Below are 17579 nucleotides of genomic sequence, written 5' to 3'. Positions count from 1 at the left end.
TAAAAACTAAACTAAACTGACACAAAGTCCAAGTTGAAACTACAGGACCCATAATACCATTCACCTCAAACTTGTCAGTGTTGCCAAGCAACGGCAGCGTATGCGTGACGTAGAAAGCTAGCTAGTTGGACTTTTTTTTTAACTATAGAAATCTTCACTTTGACTGCTAACAAGTACGTTTGTCATCGAGGGTTTTTTGTTGTTGTTTTTGTGTTCATGAAATAATGACAGAATTAACCGATGAGCAGTCTTCTTCCGCGTCGCTTAGCTGTTGCCCCCCAGGGTCCCCCTCTGACGCGGTCTCAGCAGAGACCCCCACCTGCCGTGAGCCAGAGGAAAACGGAGGGATGGAGGTAAGGCTAGGAGGCTATATCAACTAGTAAAAACTTTTACAAAAGCAACATATAGTGTGAATGTTTTTATTGAGGCACTAACATTTTATGCTTTTCGTGACAAAAATATGGCTAAGCTGTGTCTGCGCGGTGAGTTCATGTTAATGCAGCGCGCTGAATGAATCCTCGTGTTTCTTCCATTGTGCAACAGGTAAAGAAGATGCCCTTGTACAAGAGGTCTGGGAAAATAACACAGCACAGCAAGGTCAAATAGTTTTGCAATTTGTGGTAGCGGCATCAACAGCAGAGTTAAGCAGAGTGTCTGTGTGTGTAGTGCATGAATATGTGCGTGTCTGCTTTTGGGTTTTCAAGCACTTGGTCTTGTTGTTAGTGGCCTCAGTGCAAAATTATGCATTTTTATTGCAGGGTGCACGTCTGTACCTGCTATGCACTATTCTAATAAAACCCTACATTTTACGTCTTTACCTTATTTACAGAAGGATGGTGTTTTAACTACTGAGATGGTCTCAAGCAGAATATCCCAACTTGGACGCTTTGGCACTGGGCTGCAGCACTCATTCTACAACCTTTCTCTGCCTGTGAGATAGACACTTTAATGGAATGCATACATTATTTAATGTGGATTGCTGTCTGTTTAATCAGTACAGAAGTGTTAGTAATGGTTTGATACTTTTGTTTAAATGTTAAAAAAAAAAAAGGATAATGAATGTGTCCAGTTAGGAAGCATAAACCAGTGTGAATCCATTTCATTTGTTTTGTTGCAAATGAAAGTGACAACAGGTGCGCTGGACAGGCCACACCAGGCCTGTTACATGCCCAGCGTGAACTTTCTCTCATCTGTGCAGAGAACAAGGTGCCAGTAGCGAATCTGCCAGTGTTCTCTGGCGAATGCCAATCGAGCTGCATGGCGGTGGGCTGTAAGCACAGGTCTCACTAAAGGATGCTGGGATCTCATGTGATGCTCATGGAGTCTATTTCTGACTGTTTGGTCAGAAATATGCACATGAGTAGCCTGCTGCAGGTCATTTTGTAAGGATCTGGCAGTGCCCCTCCTGTTCCTCCTTGCACAAAGAAGCAGGGTTTTAAACCTGCTGGGCTGATGCCCTTCTACGGCACTGTCCAGCTGTCCTTGTGTAATGGCCTGTCTCCTGGTATCTCTTCCACACTCTTGATACTGTGCTGGGGGAGACAGCCAACCTTCTAGCAACAGCATATGTACCATCCTGGAGGAGCTGGACTACCTGAGCAGTTTGAATGTGCTTCAGATGTTGTCTCATGCTACCAGTAGTGACAAGGACAAAGAAGCAAAACTAGGGAAAAATCAGTCGGGCATGATAAAGACAGAGCAATGGTCTGTGGCCACCAACTGCAATATCATTCCCTTTTTGGGGATGGTCTTGTTGTTGCCTCTCCAGTGCACCTGTTGTCACTTTCATTTGCACCAAAGCAGGTGAAATGGATTCACAATTGTTTATGATTCCTAAGTGTACAAGCTGATATTCCTGAAGCTGAAATGACTTTGTGTTACTTTGTATCCTGTGATGATCAAGTGTTCCCTTAATTTTCCCTTAAATTGAGCAGTGTAGTTTCATTTCAAGACAAAATATAATTAAATTAAGTTTGTTTTCTCTGCTTTAGAGTCACAATCTTAGTGACATATCTGTGCTGTGCAGTTATGTCCATCTTAAAAAACTGGAACTGCCACACAACAAAATTCAAGGTGACTTCTTTCTAACGCCCAGATTGTCTTCTTATTACACAGTTACTATGTATACAAGCCTGTGACATCATTCATAACATCATATACCAAGATGTGATTTATTCACATTTAAATACTTGCTGTCTTCATTGTTTTTTTAATCAATTTTCATAACTTTTTCCCAACCGCTAGATTTATCCTGCGTGAGTCACATGCCCTACCTTGTCATGCTGGACGCTTCCCATAATGAAATCTCGAGCTTCTTTGAATTCCAGCCACCCAAGAGCCTAAAGGTAACACAGGAGGACCTTGAGCTGACAGGATAAGGCAACATTTGAGTGGTGGCTTGGGCTTCACTCTCAAGCACTATTCCCTCAAGATAGCCCTGGATTTCCATAGCCCATCTGTAGTCACTTAGAATATGCTTACAAGGCATTTACTGCCCTTGAATGACAGTGAACTTTAGCAAATTATTTTCCATACTCTGTGGATTTAGTGGAAGAATTTCTTCACTAAGATGTACTGAAACTTTTTTGACTTTTGTTAACAGTGTGCTGCTATTTTCAGGAGGTGAACTTCTCCCACAACCGCATGACAAAAATGAAGGATTTGTCAGACTGTGTGTTGTTAACTAAACTGGATCTAGACTGTATCCTCACTGCAGAACATTTACATCCATCAATGAATGAACTTTTTTCTGTCAATCACATACTCTATGATGTCTTGGATGCATATTTTTTTTCTCTTCTGTATTATTCTTAACATGCCCCTACTCAGACAACAGCTTTTGTGAGATCAGTGGTCTTGAGCAGTGTTGCAGGCTCACCCATCTCAGCCTGGCGCACAACAAGATCTCAAAGATCAGTGGCTTGGGCAGTCTACCTCTCACACACCTCTGCCTTGTAGGTTCTTCTCTATACTGTATATAGAAGGTGCAAGTTCATATGTAGATATTTTATAAATATGCATTTTAAACTGAGCTCTTATTGTCTTCCTTTGCTCTTTTGGCAGTACTTCTGTGTGGATGTATGGCATTGCTACGCATGAGATTGCCTGCTGTCATGCATGCATTGTTGCGCCATATGCATATTTTACACATATATGCTCATTTTCACCTGTTTCTGTTTGTCTCTTTTCTTTTCCCCTCTGTGTTCTCTTTATGTCTCTGTTTTTGGCCTCGTTTTTATTTTCAGTAAAACCTTGGCCTCTTGTTCGAAAATCACCATATGGTCCAGCAGCAGGCCCTTTCTCACTCTCTGCCTCTTTTTCTGCTTGTATGTGTGCACACGTGTCCTTTATCAGTGTTTCCTCATTGTCAGCAGCCCATCGGTCTGGCTGTGCCTGCCCCTCTCTGTAGATTTGCTTTGGGACCAGCTGCTGGTGTTTTGAGTTAGCCTGGACCAGTTTCAGTGCACACACACACACACAAACACACTCTCAAGCAGACCCTGCCCATCCAGCATCCATCTCATCCCTTTACTGACCCCTCTTCCTCACATGCTGCCTCCCAAAACAGCATGGCACTGTCAGCCAGCCTGTTACGCAGCCCATCACAGCGGCGACCCAGAGCTTCAAGGGAGCAGCACAGTCACCCACCCCCACTGACAGCAGCCCTCTGCCAGGCAACATGCTTGGCAAGAGAAGGCAGAGGTGCGGCCAGACGGCTAGATAACAACTTTTGTCAGTGGAATGGAGTGAGAATCAGGCTGGGGACCCAGACAAGAGAGGAGTGCCCAGGTCTTGTTCTTCAGTTAGCTGGTGTGCTGGGCTATCGCCACACCAGCTGTTTGGCTGTCAGTCCTCACCTGTCAGAAGAGGCCGGCCTGCCACTCAACTCTGCGCTGATGGGAAAGAAAGTTCAGACACCTTACAGAGTGACCGTGACCTGTCCGAAATATTTATTAGAGAGAATCAAGACTGTATGTGAATAAGAACACTTGGACAGAGGCATATGAATGAAAATCATGCACTCCTCTTTTTTTTTTCCTATCTATGTCCAGAGGGGGAACCAGCTGGAGAGGATTGAAGGGTTAGAACACCTGAAGAGCCTACAGGTTCTCGATTTGTCTCAGAATCGCATCACCAGTCTTTCAGGCCTCCAGAACCTTCATCTGCTAGGCTCCATCAACCTGGAGAAAAACCTGGTATTGATCTGGGAGAGTTTTCAGAAGGAAATGTGTGATGTGCATATATCAGCATCAGTCTTATATGCTATTGGGCTATTACTAATTCATGAGCTTCATACTCAAAAACAAATACATTTTTACTTGAAATTCCAGGTGATCTAACACTGGGAGGGTTAGATGCTGTAGTATCACATACTGTCATGATGTGTGATTGGTTGGATGTTTAATGCTGTTGCCTGAAGACATTTCAGTAGGATGAATAAGATACAGTAGCATAGGATCTCGACACTTTAAGTCATTCTGATATATTAATGAAATGTGCACAAAATGAGAAGCTCAATCTGATACAGCAAAACTGGCAAAACCTTAATGAACCTTCATGGCTAACAAGGTATTTTAAAAGTAAACTAATACGCAGTGTAAACTGCATTTTTCCTCACAGATCAGTGAAATTCAAGAGTGCAAGCATGTTCATGACCTTTTACTGTTAAGGGACCTCAATCTGCTGGGAAACCCTGTGCAGGTAACCGTCCAAGATTTTGACTATGAGATAAGTTATTACATGTATGGAAATGTAATGTTGATGACAGAGGTCTGCTCACTTGCTTTTTTTAAAGTTGTTTTCCAAAGCAACTTTTCTGACTGTATTTGGTTAGATTGGTATTTGCAATGTAGGCTGTCTGTGTGAATATATTTGGTAGGAACAACCCGATTACAAGCTGGCAGTCATCTTCCTCCTTCAGCATCTGACTGTGCTGGACCAAGAGAAAGTCACTGCTGAAGAAAAGGTGTGAACAGTCAAAACACATTTAATCAGTTTGATGCCTTTTTTTTTTTTTTTTGAAGACGGGATGAATGATAAACCTAATGCATCTATTCTGTTATAATTTGGTGTGTGAACTGCTTATGTGATGTGTTATCTTTAATTCCCAGGTGTCATCAGTAAACAAGTATGATCCTCCTATGGATGTGGTGGCAGCCAGGGATCACATGACCCACCTAGTGTATCAGCTGATGCAGCCCCAGATCCTTTATGAAAGGTTCATGTTAATATTTATTGAACATAACATTGCATGGTCCCCAGTTTCTGTAACAGTAACCAATTTCTTAATTAACAATAATAACTGGCATACAAGCAAGGGTCTAGAGTATATAGGAAGTGCAGTATTAACAAAGGTTTTCAAAACAATCCAAAGGTAACGATTAGCCACAATCAATACATATCTTGTAAAATAAAATACCAAGTTGTTTGCTTGAGCAGCAATTTATCTGCAGTGCTCCTGTTTATCTACACTCTAAAAAGAAAAAAAAAATCAAGTATCAGCACTTTAAAAAAATATTGATCATCAGCAAATAAAAGCTGCAGCTATAGTCAATTTGCCATTCTTTGTGCTTACTAGAAGGAACACATCCATACTGCCCACAAGGCTCCAGTTTATATTGACTGTAGGAGTGACTCTTGCTTTGTGGCTTTTTATACTTAAACAATGCTCATTTTTGAATGGGGGGGGAGATAACTGGTTTTGTAGCTAAGAACGGGCATGCAGAATGAAAGTAAAAGTCCTGGATGCTTGTGTGCGTATGTCTAAGCAGCACACTTCCCAGTGCAGACTCTCCCTACCCCATGCTGGTGCTGACAGGTCCTCGAGGCTGTGGGAAGAGAGAGCTGGCTCACAGACTGTGTCAAGAGTTCAACAAATACTTTGCTTATGGGTCAGTCTTAACATTTCTGCACACATAATATATTCACATGCTGAACTCTCAGAGATGGCCCTGTGGTGATTCTCAGCTGAACTTTTTAGTACAAGCCGCTATTTCAGTGTTAAGTTCAATACATGTTTTCATTGCATTACGCAGAATGCAATGAAAACATGGAACATGGAAATTTGAACTTCTCTTTATAGGGGCTCAAGTTTATTGATAAGTCCTAAGCTATTTCAGTAAAAAAAAAAAAAGACCAAGTCAGGGTCTTTGCATTGTACGTTGGTTTATGATATTTTGCGAGACATATTCATAACATAAGTCTCCACTGTCATCCTTAAAGAAGTCTGCCTCAGACACTTATATAATCAACCAATATATATTATTGGTAGATTATTGGGAGTCGGCTGTCAAACCCAGTCTGCTGTGGGTAGCCTTGGCTGAACTTCAGAAAAATTTTTACACAGAATTATTACAGGGACTGTAGTTCAACATACAGCACACGTGCAGAAGACATATTCCTGGCTCTCACAGGAATTTGACAGTCTGGAACAGACTGGAAGGTTTTGCTCTGCCTCTTCACCCCCACTTACTATCTGTCTTTAACTGTTAGGGGTCTGGGATTTCTTTTGTATTTACACTGCAAAAAAAAAAAATCATATGGCTCAAAAAGATGCATGCAACCTCATACTGCAACTGTTTTTCTAATTTGCATCTGCCGCTGCAGAATCTGTCACACCACAAGGGGTCCGTACTTTGGAGAGGAGAATGGACTCGATTACCATTTTGTCAGTCAGGAGGTCTTTCAGAACATGATTCACATGGTGAGTTAGCTATTAGTAAGTTATTTTGAAGTATTTTCAGTGTACTTGGAATAGTTTTATGTGGTTAGCATCTTAAATCATTCTTTTGCATGAAGTCTTGCCCGCTGTATAATTAAATCTTGGGCTTACTTTCGGTTTCCATGTGCTGAAGTCACACTCAAATTGACTTCATTCATTGGCCTTAATGAGTTGAGTAAGTTGTGTTAATTAGTTTGACTTGGCTGAATGATTTTAGTTTGACATTTTGTTTAAAATAACTTGGTGGAAAATATTGGTTGAATGGAACATTTTTGAAAAGGTATAATAGCCGTGTTAATTAAATTTTATTTCAGGATGTGTTATTACAGCATCTCCTATAACTCAATTTAATTATCATTAGTCTCACAAAAAAAAAAAGAAAGCTAATGAAATGAAAGCCGTCAGCGTGAAGGCACTGGTCAAAACTTCAAAACACCCTGAGGAGTGATCCACAACTGGCTCTCATTAAATACACCAGACACGGTTGTCTTAGTAAGAAAAAAATGAGTCCTTGGGTTTTTAGGCACATTTCTTTTCCACCTGTCTCTCTTGTCCTGCTGTCTGTTATGCAAGAGAAGTGGGGGAGTATTTATAGAGGTCTGTGGCAGGTAGTGATTTACACAGGAAGCGCTTTGATGCTGGTATTGATGCCTTTTGTCTTCTCCAACAGAAGTTAACTTTACAGTCTGTTCCTCCCTCTGTTTGATTTGGCCATTCTTCTCCTCCCTGCATTCTTCTTTTCCAAGCTATGGTTTACTGAAGTCTGGTCCTCCTTTTCTTACTTTTTTTTTTTTTTAATCTCACCTTTCGTGTGTCAGTTGCTCTTTTCAGTCCTCGGATGTGCTCTTCAGTAGTAGCTTTGCAATCATAACATCTTGAAATGCTTCTTCGGGCCGATCTTACAAAATTAACCCCAATTAGCTGGCCGTGTCTTCTTATTATACATTTTACTTATCTGCTTATCGGAATAGCTGTCTTGTAATCTGGAATCATGTTTGTAATTACTGCACTGAGATGATTTGTTTAGAAGAGTTTTGGTACAAGGAAAACTTGATTGGGAAGAAATGCCGTACATGTTAAATAAAGTTGTTTGTAAAAGCAATTTGAAATGTAGTGAGTCACAGTTAATGAGTTTTCTTTTCAGTGTTGCTGCTTAATGTAGGTATAATATATGTATTTCATATTGGATGCAGAGCTAAAAGGCAGAGAGGACATTAGATTTCTAGCCGCTTGTTGGAATGCTGTTTATTGCTAATGGCTGCATCTGTGATTGTTTATTTGACAGTTTGCTACTTTTAATGCAGATTTTAAAAAAGTTTATGCACAGTAGCTGTGACTTTAAATGTCATGCATTTAGTTAGTCAAAATAGGCCTCTTAAAATGAGTCAAAACACAAGCATAAGTAACATAATATATAATTTATATAAATGACTTTTTCTTGAGAGCTGGAATAATTTGTTCCAGGTTTATCTGTATGCCTGAGTTAACTTTTCCAGTGACTAAACAAATATCAGTAATTGCCTCCTATTTGAAGCTTTGAAAGTCTTGTATTTGCTGGCTGTGGGATTTATTGAGAGTGATAAATGATGTTGCTCTGACTGGCCAAAGGTCAGGGGTCATGTGTGAGAAGTAAGAAAAAGGGGTTTGTTTTTTTCCTGTGCTGATTACCAGGTCATGGCAGGTTGAGTTCACAGGTGGGCAAATGACTGCAGGTTGTTAATCTTGACAGAACATGCTGGGACTGTGTATGTATGTCAGATATTATGTCCCATTTTAGGAGCTCATAACTGTTGTGATAACATGATGAATAGTGTGGCAGTAAAATGTTCTCGTTCTTTTCCCTCATAGGGTAAGTTTATCCAGACCATACAGTATGGGGGGCATAGTTATGGACTCACCAGGGACGCCATAGAGGATGTGGCTAGAGAAGGATTGGCCTGCTGTGTGCATATGGAGCTGGAGGTATGTGTATGGAAAACTCAGGTATAAGAGTGCAATAAGTAGCATATCTGTAAGCGTTTTGTCTATTCTTTCAGGGTGTTTTCAGTCTGAAGAAGAGCTACTTTGAGCCTCGATACATCCTGCTCATCCCTACCCAGGTCGAGAAGTACATAGGCCACCTTAAAAGCCGTGGACTCTACACCCCAGCACAGATTGATATAGCAGTGTCACGCATACAGCTCTACGCTAACACCAGCAGTCAACGTCCAGGATTCTTCGATACTGTTATCCCCTGTGGTATTGAAAGGAAATGCTCATTAGAGTGTTTTTTTTTTGTTTTGTTTTTTATGGCTTCATGGAGCTTTAATATCATCCAGTGTTTAATCAGATGTGTTATAATAATTAGCTGTTTAATGCTTAATTGCAGTACAAAGTGTTCTAAATATTCACAATTAATTTTCAATAACTATTAATTTGAAGCTATGAATCCACTTAACTGATTCCCAGGGGAGATATTGAGATGTTGTTACATCTTCAGCCTGTGCTAATACAGAAAGTTTGAAGTTTCATTTATTTTAGTTTTTTAGGATCCCCGTCAGCTACAGCAATGCACCAGTCATTCTTCCCAGAGTCCACAAGAAAAAAAGCTTTACATTGTGACAGTGCACCATCAATAGCCTTTGATGAGATAGCGCTCTTCATCATTATAGTGTCTCACAAAGATTGTAAATGCCCTGGCTTAGTGCAGTCCAACTATCATTGATATAGCATTAGATGGATTAGCACACTCTACTAAAATCCATATACTACACTTTCAATCCAATTACCGCATGTATTAAAGGCACGTAGCTGCAGAATAGCTGTGTTTATCATTCCCTCATGAAAGCACTCAGACATGTTAGGGGTGTTCTTAATGAGATGAACATACAGAGAGGTTGGGCACTCATCACTTTTATTCACTGCCAGCCCGCACCTCATTACACTAAGGTCGTCATCCCCATATCTTTTGATCCATTACTGTTTGATGAGGAGATACGCTGGCTCTGTTGTGGACTGGATTTCTTTGTGTGTGTGTATGTGCATGTACGTATGTGCCTGCGCATTTATGTGTGTGAGTAGATGACTGGGAAGAAGCCTACCAGAAGCTGAGGCAGGCAGTGAAGGAGTACTTGTTGCTAGAGGAGCTGGAGGAAGGAGAAAACAACAGAGCATCCCCTGACAACACCTCCACAGGTGTCTATGCGTTTGTTTATTCACATCATTATTAGCAGGCCCAAAGTGTCACAACACCAGTTTTGTAAAGCAAGCTTTGTAAAGTGCAGTTAATTTAAGTCTTGTTTTATTGTTTATTTTTAAAGGAGCACTCAACCAATTTTGCATGTGTTAATTAAGTATATTTTCATTTGACGGGAAGTATTACTGAAAAACCCTAGAATAATGTCATCATTGGTTGTGAAAGCATAATTGCTAAATCATGGAGTGTCCCTTAAAATGAAAATGGAGACAAAGTTAGAGAGGCAAGCCTGAGATGGTTTGGTCATGTGCAGAGGAGGGGATAGTTGATACACTGCAGAAAGGATGCTACATATGGAGCTGCCAGTGTCATGGTCCTGGGCCGGTGGCCCAGTGTTTTAGGTTCTTGTTGTATAGTTCTGTTTTATTATGGTTTCTGTGTTTCTGTCTTCCTGTGCTTATGTGTTGTCCCTAGGTGTTTAGTCTCTGTGTACAATGTTAGGTTTCTTCCTGTTTTTATTTTGGTAGGTTCTTGGTCTGTGTGCTTGGGTTTAGTTTGTTTCCTGTATTTCCCTCCCAGCTGTTTCCCATTTGTCCATTACCTCCTGTGTGTATATAAGTGTTTTCTATGCCTGTTGTCACGTCATTGGTTGTTCGCTGCTGTCTTGCATGTTCGTCCATTCAGTAAGCCCAGTTAGTTTCACGTCTCTCCCCTGTTAGGCGTATGCCAGGGAGATCTCCTGTATTTCTGTGTGGTGGTGTTAATAAAGCGATTGAGTGACTTACACGGAGTTCTGCGTTTTGGGGTCCTCCTTCCTGCTTGTACAGCGGCGAGCCGTGACAGCCAGGCTAGAGGAAAAGACCACAGAGAGGTTTCATGGATGTAGTGAAGGAGGACATGCAGAGGGTTGGTGTTACAGAGGAGGAGGATGTTAGGAATAGGGTGAGATGTAGGCAGATGATCCTTCCTTTTCATCGCAAGAAGAAGATGAAAAGGAAGAAGATTGTTATAAGTGATAGTTGGTGATTTCAAAATAAAAAAAGGATGTCTATTATCTCTGTTTACAGTGACGCTGTATTTATACACAATATCTGTTTTCCTCAACCTCAGGTCATATTCCAGAAGAGAAGCCACCCTCACCCCTGTCAAGGTCAGGGTTGGCACTCACATCCCACCCGGCCACAGCTCTGGACCCCTCAGATCTCTCCTACAGATCACATTTTATCAAGATCCAAGCAGAGCTTGGTCCTCAAAAGAGTTCCGCTGTGAGTTACTGGATATCTGATGATAAATGTGTTACTAATAAAGCCTGTAGGTGAATCACTTTAATTTTTGTAAATGACACCCATCCTTATTGTTAAGTGTAACCACTCCTCCTGTTTTTTTTCTCCATTTTACATCCGCCACTTCTTTTTAATCGCTCCCCATATCAACTTTTCTGTCCCCTCTTTGCCCCCCCCCCCCGGTTTCTGCAGGAGCTAGCTTCCATCAGAAGGCGTGAGCAGCTGGTGAGGGAGGCTTTAGTGGGGAAGAGTCCAGGGGTTTACAGCCAGCTCTTCAAAAGGTACAAATAAGCGTGCACTCCACTGCACTCCAGTGCTTAATTTCAAATGGGCACTCTGAGTTGAGCCAAATTGGTTTAATTGAACCACTTGTCCTAACTGTGCTTTGATGGTTTGTTTTGAGTCATTGTTTGACATTGAGGGTGAAGTGGCAGGTGCCCAAATCATTTGAATCTAACCATTTGTTAATATGATGGGCTCTTGTTAGAGGTGCACTCCACTCACTTGTCCTGAAGTACACCTGTTGCCAGATATGAATGAATGGCTACTTATTTTATTGATGTGGCCTGTTTAGCATGGTGATGTGTGTAAAATTATACTGGTGAAGAAAAATTATTCAGTCATTACTTATGTTTTTGCTCTCCTCAGTTCTGCACAACCAGCATCATCTGTGCATATTGATGATTCTGGTAACCTTGTTCATGAGGATAGCAGGTAAGTACAAGTAAGACCAGACATTACCGTATGAAAATAACAGATACAGTGACATAGATCAAGGTTGGGTAAGATTTCACTCTGTGCATGGTTGCTAAATTCATAAAAATGGCTTATTGATTTAACTTGAGGCGAGAGAAGCCAGAGGAAGTCTTGTGGTTTCATTAAAAACAATCTTGAGCTAAAGATTTAGGAACAGGAAACAGCCTTAGAAGTGCTATTCTTGACACACAAAGCCTGTTTTTACAACATCAGCTCTCTTTCATAGAGTTTGGTTTACAGGTACAAATCTGAACACACATCCCACACATTCACAGATGCGCACACACACACACACACACACAAATACACCCACTCATAAATTCAGATTTTATTGCCTCTGCTGCTTTTTAACTCCCCTGTGTGTACACTTACACTCAATAAACTGGCATACTGTGCAAATAAGTACTTAATTAGGTAGCCAATCAAAACTGTGGTCTGCATGCAAAGGGAGCCATCAATTTATTTCACTGTTTTTTTTTGGGGGGGGGGGGGGGGGGGGTTGCCCAAAATGTGTCATTTAAGATACATGCATCGAAACGTGTTCCGTCAAAATTAATTTGCTCCCTTTGGGCTCTTGTCCTCAGAAGGCAGGTTTCATCAAACTTGTTGAAAATCTGCAGGTTCTGTCATCGCACTGTGAGGAACACATGCCTCCAGTGTGTACAGTAGGCATTACTCACCCTCTCAGTATTTCTATGCAGGATTCCAGACAGCTGTCTCCTTGTTGGCACTGCGCTAAGGGATGTGTCTTTACCTGTGTGTGCTTATTCCACATGTTGTAACAGAGGACTGTGTTGTATCTCATTGGATGGGTTTTTATGTAGTCTTGTGTGTATTTGTATGCGTGCACATTGTATTCTCGCCGTGTAACAACCATATGTTACCATATCTGTGGTATTGTCTTTCCTTCCATCCCCTCTTTTGCATTTGACAAACAGCTCGGATGATTCTCGTGCCAGCTCAGCTTTGTCTGTGCCCAGTTCAGCCGGTGCCTTTTCTGGCTTAGTGGAACTGCTACATATCTCAGTCACAGGACATGCTTTGGAAACACTCAGAGGTTATAGCAAATCATAACAGATAATGATAACATCATCGAGCTCTTTTGCTGAAGTTCTAAAAATTTTGATTGATTATTGGTTTCAGATCACGTGCCATCGAGCCAAACACCTAATGACCCCCATCCAGGAGCAGATCAGCTAGCTGCAGCTGTGTCCCCCTCTTCTGACAGGCGCCCAGGCTCCAACGTTAAACCCATCCTACCCCCAATCCCCACTGGGCGCAGGACCCCCGCAGCACCAAGCCTATCTCCTTCACCCAGCCCAAACCCAGCAGTCGAAGAGGGAAGAGATGCAAACACGGAGGGATAGCTTTAAAGGGATTTTGACGTCTGGAACCTAAACGAAGCAATCCATTTTTATAAGAATAAGATTTTGTAAGCATTAGATAAAAAAAAATGAGAGGAAGCTGAAAAATATGCATGTAATAGTACACAAGTTAAAATACAAGCTTGTCCTCTGTAACTGCTGAAGTCTGCTTGTTGCTGTTTCAGTACACAGATTGTGGTGGGATATGTCCAAGCCAAGCACTTGAAGTTAGATTACACTCACTCAGCAGCTCTTTTTGTCTTTTCATGTTAAAATTTATATATTCATGACAGATTTATTTGCTCATCTTTAAAAGGTTTATTCATACAAACTATGCAATGAATGGCGTTTCTTGAATATGTCATTAATATTCCTGACAGTCTAGTAGTAGCATTATATTTCCTACTGTTCAGTAATCTCATCAAGTAGGATTTCCTGTTGGCATCTCGATGCTGATCTTTGTGTACCGTGGAGCTCTTGTCATTGGATGATAAATATATCATTAATCTTTATCTCTTCTGATGGGATTATTTATTCAGCTGAAAATGCATCCATATGGAAGTTGTTGATGGGTATTAAACAGTCCACTACCACAAACAAGCTACTGTATTTTTGACTGTGTGTGTGTGTGTGTGTGTGTGTGTGTGTGTGTGTGCGTGTGTGCGCGTGTGTGTGTGTGTGTGTGCGCGTGTGTGCGTGTGTGTGTGTGTGTGTGTTCTGCACACAGCCTTGCATACTCCCACATTTGTGGATTTGGCACAGTGTTAATTAGTGAGTTGTAGTTAATAGAAATTGTCATGTCACAGATGTGTGCATTGCTTATTTAACCGGTCCCTCATCCAGTCTGCTTGTGGGTGCATGTGGATTTGCACACACTGTATGCAGGTTTTGTCTCCTGGGCTGTACAGTGTAGACAAAGTGTATTCGCACACACAAAGAACACCTGGCTATCCATCACTGTCTGTCTTCCTCTCAGGCAGCAGATGTTGCAACTCTGTCATAATTCTTTTGGAAGTTTAAAGCCAGACTCTGTCTTTTGGGCCCCTGGGCTCTAACCTACTTACTCTGCAGTCAGCACCTCACTATGGCTAATCATGGCCTAACATGCTGTCTTCCTGTGCATTAACATTTGATTTGATTCAACCGTGTGCATGCACACATGGTATGCAGGTATGCAGTGCTATGCATGCCTCTTTAAAGTGAATTTGAAATAAGGTGAGAATGAGTGGGAAGCTACTTCCCGTCTTGATGCATGTCTTTGTTTTGTGTCTACCTGTTCACAGCGTCATACAGCAGACCTTACATATTTAATTTTTTTATTCTTTTGGATTTGGACTGATGAAACTCTTCCATTAAATAAGTCTTTTATAATGCATATAGAGCATACACTATGTCCTTCTATAGGTTGTTGGATATCGTGTCTCTGATACTGCTAGCTTCACTTTCTACTGAAGCACTTGTCTTCTCTCCCTTCACTAGCCGCTGGAAAATAAACATGTCACACGCTTTCATCTTGGTGCTTCCGTAACTTCTCAAAACAGTAACACTTTTGCCACATAGAAAAGGAGAGCACATTTTCTGGCAGACACAAAGACCTGCATCTGAGATTTATGTCTGGAGGAAAGAAAGAGCTGTTATGGCATAGATATGCAGAAGCACGTTATCAATTTTCACAAAGCTGGAATAGGCAATGTTATGAATTAATTTTTTATGATATTTGTAAGACTCGAGCAATGAAAGGAGAGAGAATTAATCTATATTTTAATTCCACAAAAAAATGTTGTGAGAAATAATGGAAATTGGAAGCAGCACGACATCAGTGTGACTCGTACTAAAATTGCACGAAAGTCTTGGAAAGTTATGTTTTGCCTGAACAAGTTTGATAGAAATAACACTTTATAGAGGTTTCATTTCCATGAAAGAAATACAGTGCTGCGCAAAAGGCTTAAGCCACTTTGATTTCTTTATATTTTGGTAGGAAAATGGGAAACGGGTGCAACGATTTATTGAAATGTACAAACATACTGTATATGGAAATACAGAATATAAGTCAAAAACAGAGTTTACAGTTCTATCGAGCTTCAAAGTCTATATTTGGTATGACCACCTTAACTCTTCAACATAGCCTGCACTCTGTTAGGCTCTTAAGCGTTCTTGTATTTTCTCTCTGTAGTCTTCAGGATTCTTGAAGGACATTCAAAACTCTTCTTTGGATGTTGGCTGCCTTTACTTCTGTTCTCTGTCAAGATGATCCCACACCACGTCAGTAATGTTGAGATCCAGACTCCGGGGAGTCCAATCCATTACTGATGGTGTTCTGTTGTGTGTTTTTCTATCCAGGTATGCTTTTACTGCATTGTTTGGGATCATTGTCATACTGAAAAATGAAGCTGTTGCCAATCAGACGCTTTGCAGATGTTATTGCATGGTGGATCAAAATTTGACTGTACTTTTCTGTGTTGATAATTCCATCAAAGTCCACAAAGATCGCCAACACCACTGGCTGAAATGCAGATCCAAACCATGACAAGGCCTCCACCATGCTTTACAGATGGTTTTAGACACTTACCGTTTTACCTCTCGCCTGACTTCCTTCGTACATATTGATGACAATTTGTTGGATTCATCAATCCAGAAAAGCTGTTGCCACTTATTTTCAGTCCAGTTCTTGTGTAATTTGGCACACCTCTAGAAAGTCTAGCTCCCTGTAAGCAAAACATAAAGACAGAGTTGGCTCACCTTTGCACAGTATTGTATTGTAACCACTATACCATTCTGTGTGTGCTGCCATGCTGTGCTGTGCTATACTATATTAATGCTGTTAATAAAAACTCTGTACACACTGTATAAATCATATATTATGATACTCTGTAGTATCTTTACACTCGTTTTATGTATAAGTCTGTATTTGGGGTGGGAATTCTGTGTCCAGTGAAGCAAAGAAAACACATTAATGGTATGTTTACTATGTTGTGCTAACAGTAAGTGCTTCCCTTAATTGCATAAACACTTTCAATATTTCTATTAAAAATGTAACAGTTCATTTACATATAAATAGGAAAAAGCTAAGTATCCCAAGTCATGTTAATTTTTTCTCCTGGGAAGATAAAAAAAAAAAAAAATCTCAGAAATGTTTGTACTGTAAGTGATGGTCTTTAGACAGCTTATGTATTCTGTCATGTTCAGCAGTCAGCTTCAGTTAAATATAATGATCCACTCACATTGCATTGCCGGAGCTATTTCCACACTCCATTTCACTGTGCCAACACAGGATAAAGCTCCGGCTGAACTTCCTGTCATTCTCGCTTCAGAATTGAAGTGACTTTTTTTTTTTTTTTTTTTTTTTTGAATTTTTAAAAAGGCAATCAGAATTGCATCGGTGGGCCTAGTCTGCGGTATTCTGTTTAAATATAGTGCTGTTGTTCTAAGTCAAACATAGACTTAGAGCTTAACTTTTCCAAAGTCTACCAGTTTTGACTTCTTGTTTGGCCCTGCAGTCATATACAGACACCGGGCCTTCTGATCAATTGGACTCAACAAACACTGAGGCTTACGAGCCGCTGCAGTATTTCCAAAGCTAATACTCCAGCTTTATAGTGACAGAGATTTGTTATAAGATACAGGGCAGTATCTACAGCTTACTGAGGGTTTTCCTTGTGAAATGTCTTGTGAAACAGATATAGGAGGATTATGAGGCTTAGAATGGACTTGAAAAATAGTCTGAAAATACAACAAGTGCAGCTGTTACTAACTTACCTGATGAAGGAGCAGGAACACACCTACTCATTTCATTGAATTCATCTTAGTAGTGGGAGTGTATTCAATGTATACAACAATAAAATAGTATTCTATATTTTTAATGGTTTTCAGCATGAAGCCAGCCTTTGGTTTTCTTTGTTTCTTTATTTAAAATGGACTCTCCCTCCCAGCGTAAGCACAAGATGTGTTACACCTGATACTGAGAATACTGAGGTGCTGCCATTTGTAAACTTGCATTAGTGATTCTTTTTGTGTAGATCCTTTTTGACAGTCCCTTGAAAAGAGTGATTGCTTGGGTGAAGGATTGTGAGCACAGACAGGTCCCAGGTGTTCTGGATTAGTGCTGAACTTGCTGTTTTGATTACATTTCCTGGAAGTGCTGCATAAATGGACTCGCTGATCCTCTGACATGTGGTTTAAACGCCACCTCTTCTCTTACATAACATTAGCCTTTGATTTCATACCTATAGAACCTGTTAAATTTAAATAAATGCCACACATACGAGCTACATTTTGCCATC

At 40.7% G+C, this 17579-nt stretch overlaps 1 protein-coding gene across 2 annotated transcripts; it reads left to right on the top strand.

Moving 5' to 3' along the window:
• Positions 1-114: 114 nt before the first annotated feature.
• Positions 115-13884, top strand: lrguk (leucine-rich repeats and guanylate kinase domain containing). 2 transcript variants are annotated; one of them, XM_030720226.1, is made up of 21 exons: positions 115-353; positions 544-597; positions 830-931; positions 1992-2073; positions 2245-2345; positions 2620-2701; positions 2830-2954; positions 4053-4196; positions 4621-4701; positions 4880-4966; positions 5112-5218; positions 5772-5891; positions 6607-6703; positions 8570-8683; positions 8758-8959; positions 9782-9895; positions 11007-11161; positions 11372-11460; positions 11828-11893; positions 12874-12992; positions 13079-13884. In XM_030720226.1, exons 1-21 carry the CDS (start codon positions 225-227, stop codon positions 13300-13302), a joined length of 2394 nt encoding a protein of 797 aa, XP_030576086.1. In that variant the 5' UTR covers positions 115-224; the 3' UTR covers positions 13303-13884. The 2 variants fall into 2 exon arrangements, with proteins under 2 accessions (XP_030576086.1, XP_030576087.1); XM_030720227.1 differs by lacking the exon at positions 12874-12992 and having other exon boundaries at positions 13079-13235.
• Positions 13885-17579: the final 3695 nt, after the last annotated feature.

The sequence above is a fragment of the Archocentrus centrarchus genome, chromosome 23, assembly GCF_007364275.1.
Source record: "Archocentrus centrarchus isolate MPI-CPG fArcCen1 chromosome 23, fArcCen1, whole genome shotgun sequence".
Taxonomy (NCBI): domain Eukaryota; kingdom Metazoa; phylum Chordata; class Actinopteri; order Cichliformes; family Cichlidae; genus Archocentrus; species Archocentrus centrarchus.
This window is presented reverse-complemented; position numbering and strand designations above follow the sequence as displayed.

Bases quoted from the DNA above. Each gene is read 5' to 3' on its own strand.
- lrguk (XM_030720226.1), top strand. From the start codon at position 225: ATGACAGAATTAACCGATGAGCAGTCTTCTTCCGCGTCGCTTAGCTGT. The intron at 4,702-4,879 runs GTAACCGTCCAA...TATATTTGGTAG, and splicing joins TGCTGGGAAACCCTGTGCAG to GAACAACCCGATTACAAGCT. The intron at 8,960-9,781 runs GTATTGAAAGGA...GTGTGTGAGTAG, and splicing joins CGATACTGTTATCCCCTGTG to ATGACTGGGAAGAAGCCTAC.